General features: G+C 40.6%; 1 protein-coding gene across 1 annotated transcript in view; it reads right to left on the bottom strand.

Annotated features, from left to right (window-relative positions):
- Nucleotides 1–19194, bottom strand: part of LOC114650998 (complement factor B-like) — a 63361-nt gene extending 44167 nt beyond the window's left edge. Inside the window, exons 1-4 of the mRNA XM_028800956.2 lie at nt 19035–19194; nt 12779–12988; nt 5888–6073; nt 5358–5537 (exon numbers count right to left, since the gene is read on the bottom strand). Of these exons, the coding sequence (XP_028656789.2) occupies nt 5358–5537; nt 5888–6073; nt 12779–12988; nt 19035–19092 (634 nt within the window). The 5' untranslated portion in view covers nt 19093–19194. The remainder of the gene's footprint in view (nt 1–5357; nt 5538–5887; nt 6074–12778; nt 12989–19034) is intronic.
- Between the last annotated feature and the right edge of the window lie 112 nt (nt 19195–19306).

The raw sequence follows: 19306 nt of genomic DNA, 5'->3' as shown, positions 1-19306 counted from the left end.
TCCTTTTTCAGCTTGATGGCAAAATATGTTATATATGATATACATAAAAGCTATATAAACAATAAAACCTATATGCTACACATGCAAGCCTTGAGGGCACCATGCTGGCTTTGGACAGCTAAGAAAGACAGGTAACGATGAGGATAAACCACAATCTTTAACTGCTACTACCTTGAGAGAAATACTTTATGCATTGGCCAGGATGTTGATTTTTCTATGTTGGCTGAAGCACCGCCCCTTCCAGCCAGTCTCCTATATAAGATGATAACTGAAAGTCATTATTTGTTTTGGATCCTGTTTCCGCTTGAAGACAGATCTGATGGTATAAAGTCAAAAATGCCCAATATATATATATATAGTTACAAACATGAGCATGAGGAATGTTTCACAGGTCTTGGTGATTACAGGAAGAATTGTAATTTCAGTTATATTACAACTCCCTTATAAATCCAATGAGCAAATCATGTGCAAGCATCATGTCCATGTCCTCAGTTTGCAAAAGAAATGACTGTACAGTTATAATATACCTTCCTTTATAATGTGGGCATTTAACTTTATATTCTCAAAGCAGCTTAACCTACTAAAGTAGAGGGCCACTGACTATCCTGGTAGCATTTGGCACCAGGCAGGAAACAGCCTTGGACAGCAAGCCAGCAAATCCCATGTATACACGCAAACTCTTTGAAACAGAACCAGTTTGAAATCACTAATTAAACTTCACCCACACATCTTTGGGGATTTAGGAGAAAAAACAATTGATCCATACTAGATCCTTAAGGGTTCTGGACAATGTGATCTCTAAAGGTGAGCAGAAAGTCTTCATTGTAAATGTTATCAAATAATGAATGCAAAGGCAAATGTCCAAACTCAGTTGGGTGCCTGATTCTAACCTAGCATTCTGCATCCATGAGATAGCAGCTCTACCGAGTACATAACCGTAAGTGTTATAGTCTATAAATTAATCAATCAGTGAAAACTGATTCAAATGAGTCAGCTAAAAGCAGGAGCCAGAAATCAGCCAAGGAAGCCAGTCTTCCAAGGATTTTGGGTGCAAATATTAATGCACACTGAAAATGAGATGGTTCAAAATGGATGGATGATACATTTTATTAATATACAGTACATCCATCCATCCATTATTCATAATTCATAATTCACGGGGGTCTGCTGGAGCCAATCCCAGCCAACACAGGGCACAAGGCAGGAGCAAATCCCGAGCAGGGTGCCAGCCCACTGCAGGGCACACACACACACCAGGGACAATTTAGGATCGCCAATGCACCTAATCTGCATGTCTTTGGACTGTGGGAGGAAACCCATGCAGACATGGGGAGAACATGCAAACTCCATGGAGGGAGGACCTGGGAAGCGAACCCAGGTCTCCTTCTTGCGAGGCAGCAGTGCTACCACTGTGCCACCCTATTAATATACAATGATCATATAATTCATAGGAAGGGGCAGCATTGCACCACAAAATAACACTATATTTTGCACATCTCAATCATCACAGAACTATAAAGTAATTCTTTATTACCTTTTGCCTACTTTAAATTAACTTTTCAAAATTTGTTAGAATATTAATTCTTTAATGCATGATCATCAACAGTCAAACACCTTTAATGCTGAGCTCATTTTGAACTAGTTAACATGTTGATCAACCATGCACTTTATGACTCTGGGAGTCAGGACAAAGTCCACAAGCAATATGTGCCCGGCAGGAGCCAGTTCCGACTGATTTTCTGGACTTTCAATTCAAGTCGCCTTGTTTGAATGTTTTGATTTGTTCTCCAGTATCATCCTTGATTTACAGTGCCTTTTACTCCTTATCTAAGCTTTCTTCATTACATAAAGGAGTCAAGTTTAAAGTAATGAGATAAAATAGAAAAAGCATTAATTTTCCAAATGTGTTGAAAGGATTTAATTAACTCCGCCATTGCCGGTCTCAAGCCCGGATGAAAAAGGAGGAGGGTTGGGCGTTGGGCTAGCAACTCCACCCCATAAAAACTCTAACCGCTATAGAAACGCCAAAAAGAGAAACAGAGACCAACTTCCTGGGAAATGAAGGATCTCCGACAACTCGGAGACACATGACGCTAGAGGGTGAAAGCCGGAAGGAAGCAATGGAGCCGACCAACCTTCTTTCGACCAGGAGAACCCTTATCGGCACATGGAATGTCAGGACCATGTACGAGACAGGAAAGACGGCACAGATAGCTGCCAAGATGAAAAAGAACAACCTGATCATGTTGGGCATCAGTGAAACCAGATGGACACAAGTCGGACAGAGACAACTGAAGACAGGAGAACTGTTGCTGTACTCTGGGCATGAAGAGAGTAATGCAACCCATACACAGGGAGTAGGCCTCATGTTGTCCAAACAAGCACAGAAGGCATTGATTGGATGGGAGGCACACGGCCCCAAAATCGTCACAGCATCCTTCAGAACCAAACACAAGAAGATAAAACTCAACGTCATCCAGAGTTACGCTCCAACTAATGACTCTGATGAAAAAGAAAAGGACAAGTTCTACAACAGACTGCAGAAAATCATAGAGACATTTCGAGCCAGCGACATTGTCATCCTTATGGGAGACTTCAACGCCAAGATCGGACCCGACAATACAGGATATGAACAAGTCATGGGGATCCATGGGCTGGGAGTGATGAATGATAATGGAGAGAGATTTACAGAACTGTGTGCGCTCAATAACCTGGTCATCGGAGGCAGCATCTTCCCTCACAAGAGGATCCACAAAAGCACCTGGGTATCACCAGATAGCTTGACAGAGAACCAGATTGACCACATCTGCATTAGCAAGAAGTTTAGAAGATCCCTTCAGGACGTTAGAGTTAGAAGAGGAGCACATGTGGCTTCCGACCACCACCTGGTAGTAGCCAGCATGCAGCTGAAGTTGAAGAAGAACTGGAAGGAAACAACACAGTGTAGAGTGAAGTACGATGTCAGCCGTCTAAAAATCTCCAGCGTCAGGGAAGAGTTTTGACTTCAGTTGAAGAACAAGTTTGAGGTGCTACAAGAATGGCACCAGGAAGAGGAAGGAAGTAAGGTGCAGATCAGCTGGCAGGCAGTAAAAGAGACACTGAGAACAGCCTGTCAAGAAGTGGTCGGAACGAAGTAACAACATCACAAAGAGTAGATCACAGCTGTGACCTTGGGAAGGATAGAAGAGAGGAAACAGAAGAAAGTGGCAGTCAATAACAGAAGGACTAGGGCATCAAAAGCCAAGGCCCAAGAGGAATACGCAGAAGCCCATAGAACAATGAAGAAAGAGCATTAGGAAGGACAAGAAAGACTACATAGACGGACTGGCAGCTGAAGCAGAACAGGCAGTGTACAACAGTAACATGAAACAGTTGTATGACACAACTAAGAAACTATCTGGGAAATACAACACGCCAGAGCGACCTGTCAAAGACAAGGAGGGAAAGGCCATCACAGGACTAGAACAGCAGATGAATAGATGGTCTGAACATTTTGAGGAACTTCTGAACAGACCAGTACCACCAAACCCTCCAGACATCAACCCAGCCAACGAAGATCTCCCCATTAACTGCGGTAAGCCGACCAGAGAAGAGATCAGGAAGGCCATCACCCTGATGAAGAAAGGGAAGGCAGCTGGACCTGACGACATACCAGCAGAAGCCCTAAAAGCAGACCTGGAAGCATCTGTGAAGATGCTGTACCCCCTTTTCGAGAAGATCTGGGAGGAGGAAGAGATACCGACTGACTGGAAGGAGGGTTACCTAATCAAGCTTCCAAAAAAAGGAGACCTAAGTAATTGTAACAACTACAGAGGCATCACACTCCTGTCAGTTCCAGGCAAGGTCTTCAACCGGATCCTCCTAAAGCGGATGATGGACATTGTCAATCCACAATTACGAGATGAGCAAGCAGGTTTCAGGCAGAATCGATCATGCACAGACCAGATTGCAACGCTATGTATCATAGTCGAGCAGTCCTTGGAGTGGAATACACTGTTGTACATCAACTTTGTCGACTATGAGAAGGCGTTTGACAGTGTGGATCGAGGGACCCTGTGGAAGCTCCTCCGGCACTACGGCATCCCAGCCAAGGTGGTCAATCTGATCAAGAGCTCATACGAGGGAATAACCTGCAGAGTGATCCATGGAGGGCAGCTCACCAACACCTTCCAAGTGAAGACGGGAGTCCAACAGGGATGCTTGTTATCCCCGTTCCTCTTCCTCATCGCTATCGACTGGATCATGAAGACATCCACTAGTGAACGCAGGAATGGAATCCAGTTGGAAGACTTAGAGTTTGCCGACGATCTTGCACTTCTTTCCCACAGTCAGCAGCAGATACAAGAAAAGACAAATGTGTTGGCAGCCATATCATCACAGGTTGGACTCAACATATACATGGAGAAGACAAAGATTATTAAGATCAACTCCAGCAGCAACAACCCAGTCACCTTAAATGGATGTTCCCTGGGGGAGATACAGTCCTTCACCTACCTGGGCAGCATCATCGACCAGCAGGGTGGAACAGATACAGACGTCAAGGCAAGGATCGGTAAAGCAAGAGCCGCCTTTATCCAGCTCAAGAACATCTGGGCTTCCAGAGAACTGACCTTAACCACCAAGATCCGTCTGTTCAACACAAATGTGAAGTCAGTACTGTTGTACGGGGCCGAAACCTGGAGGACAACTAAAAACACCACCCAAAGAATCCAGACTTTCATCAACACCTGTCTCAGAAAGATCCTCCACATTCGCTGGCCAGACACCATCAGTAACACTAATCTATGGGAAAGGACCTGCTAACATTCAGTAGAAGCAGAAATCTGGAAGAGAAGATGGGGATGGATAGAGCACACCCTATGCAAACCAGCATCACCAGACAGGCTCTCAGATGGAACCCCCAAGGAAAGCAGAAGAGAAGCTTTCCAAGAAACACCTGGCGATGCGACCTCGAGGCAGACATCACAAGGATGGGCTACACCTGGAGTCAACTAGAAAGAATGGCTCAGGACAGAAACCTCTGGAGATCTACCTTTGGCGGCCCATACCCCGGAAGGGGTGGAGGGCATAAGTAAGTAAGTAAGTTGAAAGGATTTAATTAAGTGGAGAGCAGTCACTTAATAAATCAAGATAAATAATCATAAGCCAATTTAATATTTTAGTACATGAGTTCATATTATACTGGGATATTACTAAATGTAAATGTTACTCTTAAAACATATGCACATGTTTGGAAAAGCATTTTCAAATAAATACACCAGGTGAAACAAAATATTGATAGGTATGAAATACTCAATAAACACCGGAAACTTTGTGTTTTTATTGCATGAAATAAAAAGACCTAGTGATGCACTTACAGTAGCAGGCTGGTTCTGAGCCAGTCCATTCTCCAGACTCCTGACAAACCCGTTCTTTGGATCCAAATAAAATCATCCCTGATTTGCATTCATATGTCACCTTGTCATCAATGTCAAAGTTATCTCCAGTTCGGGTGCTACCAGCAGGAACTCCTGGGTCTGTACAGGCCTCCTCTTCAGCTAAATCAAAATTTCAATTAGGGGCTTTTTAATTTTTTTTTTTTAAAGTGATTAGCTTTCCAAAAGCAAGTCATTATGTACCATAAATTGTTTTAGAGTTTCTTACTAAATGTTCATTAAAGTTCTATTTGCTACTGAAAATTTTTAAGAAATGCATAGAGGAGTAGAGATCTGTAATGCCATTGTATTTACAGTCTGTACAAAGTTATCTTTTTCTGAATGAAAAACTGAATTCAAATTTTTAATTTAAAAACGTTAACTGAAAAATCTGCTTAAAAGATGGGAATGTATCGATATACTACCTTGTACAGCACTATAATTTTACATAAATGATTGAATGTGCTACTCACATCTTCTGACACAGATTGGCGTGGTTCCATTCCACTTTCCATGAGGCTGGCACGTCCGGCTTTCTGAGCCATGCAGCACATATCCATCAAAGCACTGATAGGTGGTGGTCTGTCCTATATAATACTGGAGATCAAATGGCTCAACTGACCCATGCTCGAACCCTAAGGGGTCTGGACATATGATCTCTAAGGGAAAACAGAAAGCCTTCATTGTAACTGGTAATAATGAATACAATTTCATTATCATAACACTGCAACTCTTTTGAAGTGGTGTTTCTTAAACTATGTTCCATGAAACCCATGGGTTCCGCAAAAACGTACAGAATTTCGGTGAACCATTAGTCACAATACCATAGTTATTGCTGGTGGAAAAAAGGAACAAACTTTGAAAAGTTTAAAGTTAATGCAAAGCTGATTGTGTCTTCCACTGCACTGATCTGAGCTAAGAAAGCAGAGGTTGTGCTGTCTGCCATTATGGTTCTTAATCGCCTGAAACGTGCATCTAGTTGTGCACATTAACTAAGCTGAACATTTTAGTCTTACTGTGATTATTTTTTTTACCAACATGACCAAACAAGAGGGAACATTTGAAGACTACTTTACTTCAAGTCAGGTTCCAAGGTAAGGTTTTGTCAGGGTTCTGCATCCATTTAAATTCAGTGAACAAGAAAAGAAGGATTTTTCTATAAATTAACAATATGAAGCATGCTGGCTGATCTTTTCTCAGACATTACACTGAAAAATTTTTAAAACTAATTTACCTCTTCATAAATTTTGAATAAAAATATTTTTTGAATATGAAAAAGCATTTAGACTCCTATACCACTTTGCTTCTGCATAAGTGAAAGTGGATTTTCAACAGTCACCGCAAGCAAAACAAAACACTGAACTAGGTGAAATGTATCACCTTCAGTAAGATTTTCGTTTACAAACCTTACATCAAATATTGAGGATTTGTTTCGGTCAATGCATCAGCATCCTTCTCAATAAGACTGTGTATTTACTTTTCTACTGTCTGAATCCTTTAAAATAGTTTTTTTGCAATTTTTTTTATACAGGTTCCATGAAATAAAATACCCTTCTCTTTCAATTAACTTCACTTTGACATTTCAAATTCCTTGCAGTTTAAGCTCATCTTGAGTAGCTTCTGGATCACTGAATGTAAAGCCCTCCGAATGAAGCTCTTCCTACACCTCAAGAGCATCTACCCAATGGAACATCCCTCTCTAGGAAAGACTGGGTTGCGCTTAACCGAGCTAGGTCAAAGGTGGGCAAAACAAGGGAAAACCTATTTAGATGGGGCCTCACAACAAGTACTGAATGTCCCTGCGGTGAGCCCACCCAAACAATGGACCACTTTCTCCATGAATGTTCCCGAGGCTCTACATGCACTGATGAAGATCTTACGGATGCTAAGGACGTCGCTCATACCTGGATACGGTAGTGGCATGATAAGATATAATGATGATTGAATGTAAAGTAATCAATTAATTAGCTTGCAAAAATAATCTTACTTTTTTCATGCATAACCACCTTTCACATAAATGTGGAAAATTTTCTGGAATTTTTGAAATTCAAACATACTGTGCTAGGGCAGCCCAGTAATTTTCATGTTGTTGCCATTTTCAAACCATTCTTAAAGGTGTACAAGAGTTGCTAAACTAGCAACTACTCGTTTTTGGTTTAATTTTATTGATTTTCCAGGATTTTATAACAATAAATAAATGAAAAAAACAGTAACACATACAATACTATTCAAATCAGACTAGATACCTTCTCCCCTAAACATCTACTATGGTAGCAGAGAAATAAGAATAATGATGAATGAGCCAAAGTTCCCAGCATTGCCTGGATATATTTGTATAAGAGGCTAAGATAAGAAAGCAAACATTTTTGTGTTTTTGAAATGTTGGCCCTTTTGACATTGCTGCCTGAAATGCCAGTGTCCCATATGCCATCTACACCAGGGGTAGGCAACGTCGGTCCTGGAGTGCCACAGTATGTGCAGGTTTTTGTTCCAACCCAGTTCCTTAACGAGAACTCAATTATTGCTGATGAAGCACATATTGCTTAAGTGACATTTTAATGCTTCATTTTAGCGGTCTCGCTTGTTAAGGTTCTCCAACCTTAATTGCTTATTTCAATCTTAAATTGCTGCATTCAGTGTTTTAATTGCTCCTTATTAGCAATAAGATGTAAAACAGGGGTAGGCAATGTCGGTCCTGGTAAGCCGCAGTGGCTACAGGTTTTCATTCAACCCAATTGCTTAATTAGAAACCAATCATTGCCAATCTCAGACCTTATTTAATTTTGTGGCTTGTTAGTCTGTGCAATGTAAGGCTTTTATATCGTAGATTTTTTTCCTTTCCAAGGATATCATCCAAATGATTTGAAGCCTAAAACAGATCATTTTCAGTCTGTCACATTTTTCTATTAAGTGTTTTATTAAATCAAACCGTGCATGATGAACACACACAGATGTAATTGGAAAAAAGCTAGCTGGAGAACTGCTGGCTGCTTTGTCTTTTACATCTTATTGCTAATAAGGAGCAATTAAAACACTGAATGCAGCAGTTTAAGATTGAAATAAGCAATTAAGGTTGGAGAACCTTAACAAGCGAGACCACTAAAATGAAGCATCAAAATGTCACTTAAGCAATATGTGCTTCATCAGCAATAATTGAGTTCTCGTTAAGGAACTGGGTTGGAACAAAAACCTGCACATACTGTGGCACTCCAGGACCGACGTTGCCTACCCCTGATCTACACTGCCTCTCTGACAATTATCAATACCTCTGCTCTCATGAGTTGAGAATTTGTTCTCTTTTTTTTGCATGATTGGATTCCACAATTGCAGTAAATCCTTGCTGGTTTAGACCCATGGAGGCTACTTCTTTGTATTTCCTGGTCTGGTGTGGTTTAAATAGATGTTTAATCACACATTAATAAAATGCATGGATTGAATAACTGAATCATTGATATGGAATTTAAGCTATACAAAACTAGTAGTTTTTGTGTTTCCTGTATTGAATCTCCATTCGTGATGAACGTGTTTGTTTATTTTGGGTTAACTGTAATAGACATGGACACAGAATGATGGCTCTGAGGCTGTGCCAGCAATCGGAAGGCTGCCAGTTCAAATCCCATAAATGGCAGAACTGACTCTACTCTGTTGGGCCCTTGAGCCAGGCCCTTAACCTCCAATTGCTCCGTCCTGGGTAAGACGTGAACCTCTATCCAGCCCTACAAAAAGGTCCTCTAACTTGCAGGGAACACTTTAGGGTTGGTGGCAGGTTTGGCACTCCAGCCACCGTTAAAAAAAACCTCAACCTGTTCATTGTGATGCTGAGGTGTCACCCATTGCAAGTCTCAATCCGGGTGGTTCGTTGTTTGGCTTGGTCCAGCAACATGCTGTAAAATCAGTGCATGCTCCCAATTTCTCTCTCTCTGTAATAGATATGTAAAATTTCATCAACTTGGCTGTAATGTGTAGTTTTGTGGTGTTGACACTCACTTTATGACTCACCAATGAAATGCTTGAAACTCCATTAAGCTTAAATTTAAATTACACAAAGAAATATATAAACACAACATTTTACAGAAATTAATAAAGCCACTTTTGAGTGATGCAATATTTTCTTGTTGGTCCCGTATAACACCACAACTACCGTTGTTTCTTTTTAGTCACTGACATGGAATGTAGCCTTCTCTGTAAGTAGGGACAAACTTAAACAACATGCCAAATTCATTACCATTGGTTGTCATGATAACATGGTTTGGGTTTTGTGCCCTCTGTTTCTCAATGGAACTTTTAAAAGCCCTTAAAGTACAGATATTAATTTGTGTCAGCAGTAATATCCATGTAAAATGCCATGACTTTCGACTCAGCCTGTTGATTTAGCTTTATTATACATGTAACATTTCATTAAGAACGACTCAGCTGTTTTGGAATAATGCCTAACTTTTCGATTAGATCCCCCCCATTGCAACCAGCCCTTCCCAGTAACATTTTTGAGATTCAATATAGCCTACGTATTAAGTTTGATGAATGGCGGCCTGAATGCAAAACGTTTTTATGCAAGCTGTTTTTATGTGATTGGTGAACAAACAAGCAGACAAGATGTGATCAGAGGGTTAAAATGAGGTCCTTGGCATGCAAAATTGATAAATAACATAAAAAATTACTGAAAAATTCAAAAGTCAGACAGAGTGCAAAACAATTTTGTTTAAATAGATGAATTAATAATTCAAAGACACTAAAATATCACCACAGGTTAACAATGGCTCAGCATTCTCAGTTAATTTAAGGTAATATAAATGAATAGGTTTCTGAAGAACCTTTCAACTGTTCCTTATGAAGACATTTTTTTTTAATTTCAAGGTAATTTCAATTTAATTCCACTCTTAATGTGTTATGGTTGGTGGGAAAAGATGGGGTGTTAGCAATAGACTTCAAGTTATCACAATAGACTGTTCATTAAGCAGTAATGTCCGATTGAGTGTTACTCCAAAATGATTTCTACTTGTTAACAGTAACAAATGATAACTGTATGGTGCTCACAGCAGGATTTAGGTAACAGGTTAAGATTCATTTCTGGGTGGTTCCTCTCATAGTCATATATGAATGCTAGTTGGGGGCCAGTCAATGGTATCAATTCCTTCATCCTCCAGGAACTGCCTGCATACTCTCGCCACATGAGGCCGGGCATTGTCGTGCACCAGGAAGATCTCAGGACCCACTGCTCCAGCATAGGGTGTAACAATGGGTCCAAGGATTTCATCCCGATACCTAATGGCAGTCAAGGTGCCGTTATCTAGCCTGTAGAGGTCTGAGTGTCCCTCCATGGATATGTCTCCCAAGACCATCACTGACCCACCACCAAACCGGTCCATGCTGAATGATGTTACAGGCAGCATAACGTTCTCCATGACTTCTCCAGACCCTTTCACGTCTGTCACATGTGCTCAGGGTGAACCTGCTCTCATCTGTGAAAAGCACAAGGCGCCAGTGGTGGACCTTCCATTTCTGGTACTCTATGGTAAATGCCAATCAAGTTCCACAGTGCCAGGCATGCAGTGAGCACAGGGCCCACTAGAGCACATCAGACCCTCAGGCCACCCTCATGAAGTCTGTTTCTGATTGTTTGGTCATAGACATTTACACCAGTGGCCTGCTGCAGGTCATTTTGTACGTCTCTGGCAGTGCTCATCCTGTTCTTCCTTGCCCAAAGGAGCAGATACCAGTCCTGCTGATGGGTTAAGGACCTTCAACGGCCCTGTCCAGCTCTCCTAGAGTACGTGTCTGTCTCCTGGAATCTCCTCCGTGCCATTGAGACTGTGCTGGGAGACACAGCAAACCTTTTGGTAATGACACATATTGATGTGCCATCCTGGAGAAGTTGGACTACCTGTGCAACTTCTGTAGGGTCCAGGTATCGCCTCATGCTACCAGTAGTCACACTGACTGTAGCCAAATGCAAAAGTAGTGAAAAAACAGATGATGAGGGGAAAATGTCAGTGGCCTCCACCTGTTAAACCATTCCTGTTTTGGGGGTCGTCTCATTGTTGCCCCTCTAGTGCACATGTTATTAATTTCATTAACACCAAAGCAGCTGAAACTGATTAACAACCCCCTCTGCTACTTAACTGACCAGATCAATAGCCCAGAAGTTTCACTGACTTGATGCTATACTGATTAAAAAGTGTTCCTTTAATTTTTTTGAGCAGTATATATGACAGCTTCCCAAAAAAACTGAAGATATCATACAATGGTGTGTATTACTGTCTTGGCAGAAAAGGGAAAACAAGATAAAAAAGGGGAACAGCATAAGAGGATAAAGACATTACAGTGTGTAGTTTGAGAAACAAACTCCTTACAAATCCTCAGTTGTCTTCTTCACTAAATACACAGCAAATGCCAGTGTCATCTAAAACAAGATGATTCCAGGATGATGGCCTTACAGGCAGAGTTTCAAAGAAAAAGCCCTCTCTGAAACTGGCACATAAAAAGAAAAAGTTAAAATGGGCAAACAAACACAGATATTGGATGGGAGATGAGTGGAAAGCATATTATGGTTAGTACCCTGGAGTTTCTCAAACTACAGACTCTGATGTGCTTATCCTCATACAGTTGTGCATCTGAGTGTTGCCATTTTGTTTTCTGTCCATTTTGTTTTCTTTCTGGCAATCTGTTGTATGGATTAACCTTCATTATGCAAAACATCAATAAGTGGACTTGCTTCTTGAGTTTTAGTCAACACAGAACTGATCTTTAGGAATGCTTGCTTTTATTTAACAGAATAACAAGTTTCAGAGGTGCTAATTCAATTACAAAGCTTTTTCTAACAACCAATTAACTTTTAAAACTACTAATTTGAGCTGAGGGAGCTGACAAAAGGACACTGAAATAATGTGGGTCTAAAATTGGGGATTAACAGTAATGTGTGAATAATAAATTAAAAATCAGTCATTTCAAGCAGTAATTGCCATTAGAAATACTAGTAATGTCTTGGCTATGTTTTTAAATCAATGTAGAAGAATTAAAAGTGGATAGGACTGGTGAGCTTTGTTGCGCTGAATGGCCTGTTCTCATCTAGACTATGCTAATGTTCTAATGGTATCTTGATAAAAAAAAAAGGGTCTGACTTGTAGTGGATGTTCTAAGTGCAGTTGTAGAATTAAAGGTTGGGTAGTAGCAGAAAGTGAAAGTAAACCTCTATAACAAAAAATAACGTGCAAGTATGAAACTGAAGGGGGTCAGGGCTCAGTCACAGAAATGTCAACACAAATGGAAAAAAAAACTTGATTCCACAAAGCCATTACAAAAATGCCTATTAATTTATTTCCAAATTGCTTAATCCACAATAATAAAATTGTATATTAAACACTTACTTCTACATTCTGGTTTTCTGTTGTAAAATAATCCATCAATAGTTTTAAGTCGTGTCCACTCTCCAGTCCTCTCACATATCCGTCTTTGCATGGGGTGGGGATATTCATTTTCAGGACACACATATTGAAGTTTGCTACCAAATCCAGTCCCAATCACATGAAATGATCCCCCCTTAATGCCCACATCATCCACACTGCATGTTACTGGTACTGAAAAGTACAAAAAGTGGATAAAGATTCAGTTTTAAAACAGAAAATCATATTAGTCTTCATTATAAATATATTTTAATAGGTAAATGGTTTTAAGTTCCAAAAAATAGCCATAAAAACAGTGTAAACAGACAGTTGTTAATTCTGAATTGAAAATCCATCTGTGCATTTGCTAAACCTGCTATAACAGGGTGTAATGGGAGTCCGGTTTGGTGGACTCAGGATTGGGTCACTGCTTTTTGCAGATGATGTTGTCCTGTTTGCTTCATCAGGCCGTGATCTTCAGCTCTCTCTGGATCGGTTCGCAGCTGAGTGTGAAGCGGCTGGGATGGGAATCAGCACCTCCAAATCCGAGACCATGGTCCTCAGCCAGAAAAGGGTGGAGTGCCCTCTCAGGGTTGGGAGCGAGATTCTGCCTCAAGTGGAGGAGTTCAAGTATCTTGGGATCTTGTTCACGAGTGAGGGAAGAATGGAGCGTGAGATCGACAGGCGGATCAGTGCGGCGTCCGCAGTGATGCGGGCTCTGCATCGGTCTGTTGTGGTGAAAAAGGAGCTGAGCCGTAAGGCAAAGCTCTCAATTTACCAGTCGATTTATGTTCCTACCCTCACCTATGGTCATGAGCTATGGGTAGTGACCAAAAGAACGAGATCGCGAATACAAGAGGTTGAAATGAGTTTTCTCCACAGGGTGTCTTGGCTCTCCCTTAAAGATAGGGTGAGAAGCTCAGTCATCCGGGAGGGGCTCAGAGTAGAGCCGCTGCTCCTCCGCATCGAGAGGAGTCAGATGAGGTGGCTCGGGCATCTGATCAGAATGCCTCCTGGACGCCTCCCTGGTGAGGTGTTCCGGGCACATCCAACCGGGAGGAGGCCCCATGGAAGACCGAGGACACGCTGGAGGGACTATGTCTCCCGGCTGGCCTGAGAACGCCTCGGGATTCTCCCGGAAGAGCTGGAAGAAGTGGCCAGGGAGAGGGAAGTCTGGGCATCTCTGCTCAAGCTGCTGCCCCCGCGACCCGACCTCAGATAAGTGGAAGAGGATGGATGGATGGATGAATGGATGCTACAGTATATCTGATATAGAAAACCAAAGCCGGTGTTTTCATCTCTAGGTATATGACAGAACAAACAGTGGATGGAATTTCAGTCTAAAGCAGAGCACAATGATACACGCACGCTCACACAATTTAGTGTCAGTCATCAGGCTTGGGTGCAAATCTTGGAAGTGTGTTGAAAACCAGGATACCCAAGAGAACACACATGTGAGCACTTGGAGGACAAGTGAACTCCACTCAGAACGTTACCCATCTGAGAAAAGAATCATCACTGTGGCACATATCACTACCAACCACTGCACCATCTTTGAAAAGATACACAGTTCATTCAATATTTCAGGCTTCCAGCCTCTTTAGTGAGTTTGCATTTCACATTTAGGGTCACTTTTATGACACTGTATGTGAATTGACACCTGTTTTGCTCATCACTAATTGCAGGTGATAATCTCAAAGACTGTCTCCTAACAGGTTTATTTAAGAGGTATGAGCAGTCTCGACTGACATGTTAGCATTTCACCGTACTGTGTATATGTGACGAGTATGGCCTTATAAACCAGTCTAATACGCAACACCGAATGTGTGTTTTCTGGTATGAACCTATTTCCACCAAATTTTGCATAAATTCTCCATTTCTACAGAGGAAGATGATAGGCTATGTTTCATTCAAAATATACCCCTTGGGGCAGCTACATTTAATGACCACACCTATTCATTAAGGAAATGCCCCTAGACTGCAATTTTTGAGACTTGCCGCAAGTTGCAAAATTGCTCCTCACAGATGGATTTTCTCAAGGAAATTTTGGTTTGGGGCCAAATATATAAGTTGGTTTGCCCAAATCTGTCAAATAAACCTGCCTTTAGTGTTTACCAGGGTTATATAATAATGAAGTACTACTCTGTACATAAATTTTCTATTTTCTGTCTACTTTCTCTTTTGCTTTTCAAACAAAAAAGGCTACTTTCACACTAATGTATTTTGCTAGATATATTCGTTACTACCATTTCATACTAGAAAACAAATGGGCTACGGAAAAGTTTTGCTTGGTCCATTATTTAAAATAGAGTTGAGGAAAATTCACATATAAGAAGAATCAGGAACGATTTTCAAATGTGAGGTTACCAACACAGTCATTCCAAATAGGCCTCTCCACATCCCACAGAACAGGACAAAGCTGGATAAATAAGGTGGGGCTGGATACTGATGACACGCAATCCCAGTCTTGGTTATTTCCACAGCTGATTCTGGCACATTCAGATGCTGTCCTCATGGCAGCCCACCCAGCAGATCGGAGCTGATCCACAGACTGCAACCAAGATGTACTCATGCTGTGGTTTACTCACCTTTAGGGTGTGTTACTTGCATGTCTTCTCACATTATCCTGAGTATCACGGCTCAATAACAGATCAAGAATTAGTTGGGAAAGCCCAAGAAAAAACAAAAAGCGATTCTTTTGAATGTGAAACCAGAAGTGATAAAGTCTAGTTGAAGAGCTTAATTAAACATTATTTAATGAGGGGCAATGCCTTTTAAGGTTTGTTTTGTTCACTAATATTATTATTAAACTACTTCTCACGTAGTTCAATGTTATTTGAACAAAAATGAGCATAATTTTTATGATCAAGGAATGCTTAAAAATGTTTTCTGTTTAAGTTAGTTGCAGTTGGGTGTTCATATTATTGAAATTCACTTTATAAAGGGTTTTCAGTAACAGTTTAACACCAACTTGAAATGAAGGAAGCCAGTGTGCCTCTCCTATTGGTGCCCACCCCACTGAATTAGAATACAATCATTTAGATGTCTGCACATGCTGAATGTCACTGCTTCGAGTTGCAGTTACTTGGCTCATACTTTAGTGATTGTAATATCGCTCACTTATATAAAGAATGATTTTATGTTTGTAAGAACTTTTTTTTGACTATATATGAGACAGAGATCCAATGTTTACTCGTACTTTTGATATTTACATACAATTAATATTATATACATTAAAAGTTTTACTTGAGTAGTTTTCCAGAAGCATATCACCACTTTTATTCAAGTTAGGTACTTTAAAACACTGCCATTAGCCTTCCTACCTCTGCCTCTTATGAAATAAAATGAATACAACCATCAGTGACATGCTTTTTTTAAGAGAAAGACATTATCACAAAGTCACAAAACATCAGCGAGGTAGGATTTATTACAAGCAACATAAAGTTGCTGATATGAAGTAGCAGATAAAGAAGCAAATCAAATTGCTAAAACAAAGAGCAATGCTAAAAGATAATCTGAAGGTTTTCAAGTTAGTATTAATATTATGAATATAATTAATGTAAAAATATATATGTGATTTTGAAACATCTGGCATATAACTAATATCATAACTGATAACTAATATCTATAACTTAATCTCCAAACTGCTGTATACCAGGAGCTATACCATATGCACTTCAGACTCAGTTCACCTGAAGCTAAGCATGTTCAGGCCTGGCCAGTACTTGGATGGGAGAACATCTAGGAAAAGCTGAGGTGTTGGTGAGGCCAACAAGGGGTACTTACCCTGTGGTCTGAATGTGGATCCTAATGTGCCAGTGCAGTGACGAGAACACTGTATTGTAAAAATGGTGCTGTCCTTCAGTTGAGCCATAAAATCGAGGTCTTAACTCTCTGTGGTCATAAAAGATCCCTGGGCATCCTTCGTAAAGAGCAGGGTGTTTCCCAATGTCCTGGCTATCACGGCCTAGTCATTCTGGCCCACTAATCATCCCTGTCACTAAATGGATAGCTATCTCACCACTTCACCGCCTAATTACTAATGTGTGGTGAGCATACTGGCGCAATAACGGTTGCCATCACATTTCCAGGTGAATGCTACACATTGGTGGAGGCTGAAGTGGCTCCTGACGCACCATGAAAAGCACTTTGAATAGTGAGAAGAGTACTATATAAATGTAAAAGATTATTATTTTATTATTATAAAACCATCAGTCAACCCATACATCCATCCATCCATCCATTTTCAAACCTGTTTATCTTGATCAGGATCACAGGACGTTAAAGTCTATCCCAGCAAGCATCTGGTCCAAACCAGGAACAACCCCTGGGTAGGGCACCAGTTAGTAGAGAGAGATTGAACTGATTTTATGAAGTCCAGACACATGAATGTTGCTTGCTTTTTCATGGCAGTGTACCTTCATTCCTCATCTGTGCTGTTTTCTGAAGTTAATTTAGAAACCCCTGGGTTGTATTGCTTAGCATTTGCTATACTTGTTGGAAACATTGGATATCACACACACATTCTAATGCATCATCTGTCTTGATGCAACAAGCAGCTGCACTTCACCTCCTTTTTGTCTTTTAGTGTTGTCCCTCTTTTGAAAAGGGAGCCTTTTCAAGAAGGCTTATTGGAATATTGGGTGAAAGTTGAGAAGGAGAGCTTTTAAACAGGAAATAAAATCTAAGGTAAGAATCTTGTATACCAGCAGACAGAGAAGAATGTTAGAAAGGAAGGTAGTTTTTAAAAAAACCAGAAACACTCAACTGAACTCTCGACTCTATGGGTGGAATTAGCTACCATTAGCAAACCAATTTACAATCTTCACAGTGGGGTGAGGGGTTCCTCATCTCTGGCCCCACGTACATGCGGGGCCTACATACTGCAAATGAGCCCCCACCAGACAATCGCAACATAATTGCTCCTCAATCCCCAGAAACAAAACCCTCTCAGAAACAGATCTCCTGATCAGAAACAAACAATCCACTACCCAGAAACCATCTGTTGCAAACAACTGTCATAGGAAAACCAACCATCTACCACAACTATAAGTCCTATTCCTCAATACCGCAACATTCCTATAAGCCCGTTCAAATTTTCCACCACAACCAATTAAACTAACACATTAACATTATGCGGTGGCACTTTTCTTAATGACCTTGCCCCCTCCTTGTTCAACACCTTTTCTGCGCCATTGCAAACACCAAACAATCCCTTTCAAAAACCCATAGTTACAGAACAACATTTCCATGTGGTGGCTGCTGGAACATTTGCACCCAAAGTATTCTTGTCTTAAATCCACAGAATATTTTTAGCAGTCTGTTGTCCGTGTGTAAGCAGTACCACCCCACTTGTCTGTGGAAGTCCTCTGCTGCTGTCTTTCAGCATGAGGAAATTCTCTTTAGCTTCATGCCAGCATCTCAAGATTGATAGACCTCAAGTCATCTCAAAATTCACTCCTGGGAAATCCTTTTAGGAGTAAAAATGAACTGCTTACTTGTGTTCCTTGCATGCTGATCTGGAGGGGTTTCTCCATCCATGTATACTGACTGCAATGAATATGTGAGATTTCCATATATGAACTTCAAAACAATTCACAAAATAAAGCTAAAATGAAATAATTTATGTAAAAAAAAAAAAAGTGGCGGCAGATCATGTAACATGTAAACACTTTATAATAGTGTAACACCGTAAAGAGAAGGCAGAGTATGTAATGATGGTTAAAACCATAGTAAAACTTCTACAGTGTACATAATACAAAACAACACTTAGATGATTTGACATCTCATCCAAGGTCTAGTCTTGCCTTACATGCATTGCTACCCGTATAGGCTCAGCCCCCCAAACCCTGCACTGCATTGGTAATGCAAGTATGGTGCCAAACACCCCGCCATGGAGCCAGTCCCATCTAGGGTTTCTTCCTGCCATGTGTATATTGCTCCAGGAGGGAGGTGAAACTACATGAAATATAATTTTGTCTACGAGCAATTAGTTTTTACTATTATAAGATATGTATCAGGGGGTTCACACCTGAAATCTCTCCTCCAGCTATTCCGATTTCCCTGTGACCCTGAACTGGAGTAAGTGGATCAAAAAAATGGATGGAGGGATAATGCACCTATATTCAAGTAAAGGTAATTTAGAGACTCATTCATCAGTTTCATATCAACAGTAGCCTCACCAGATAAATGAAGTCTAAAAGATGATCTCAAATCGCTAGTCTAGAAAATGGGCTCTTACCTGCTATGGCATATGAAACAAGACTGAAAATACAGATGATTAATGATGTGGCTCCCATGTTGAAGTGTTGGCTCTGTAGTGGAACTGAAACAGTAAATCCAAAAAATGTGTGTTTAAAAGAAAAACGCTCTGTTACTTTTTAAACCAATTTAAATATTTAAGAAGAGAGAGGCGGAAGAATAAACATTGATTCAATAGTTCCTGGATCCCGGCAAAGGCATCAACGCAAAGTTCAAACAGCTTACCAAATTTCTGTGTTCATTCAGTGATTT

This window comes from Erpetoichthys calabaricus, chromosome 1 (assembly GCF_900747795.2).
Source record: "Erpetoichthys calabaricus chromosome 1, fErpCal1.3, whole genome shotgun sequence".
In the NCBI taxonomy this organism is placed as follows: Eukaryota; Metazoa; Chordata; class Cladistia; order Polypteriformes; family Polypteridae; genus Erpetoichthys; species Erpetoichthys calabaricus.
This window is presented reverse-complemented; position numbering and strand designations above follow the sequence as displayed.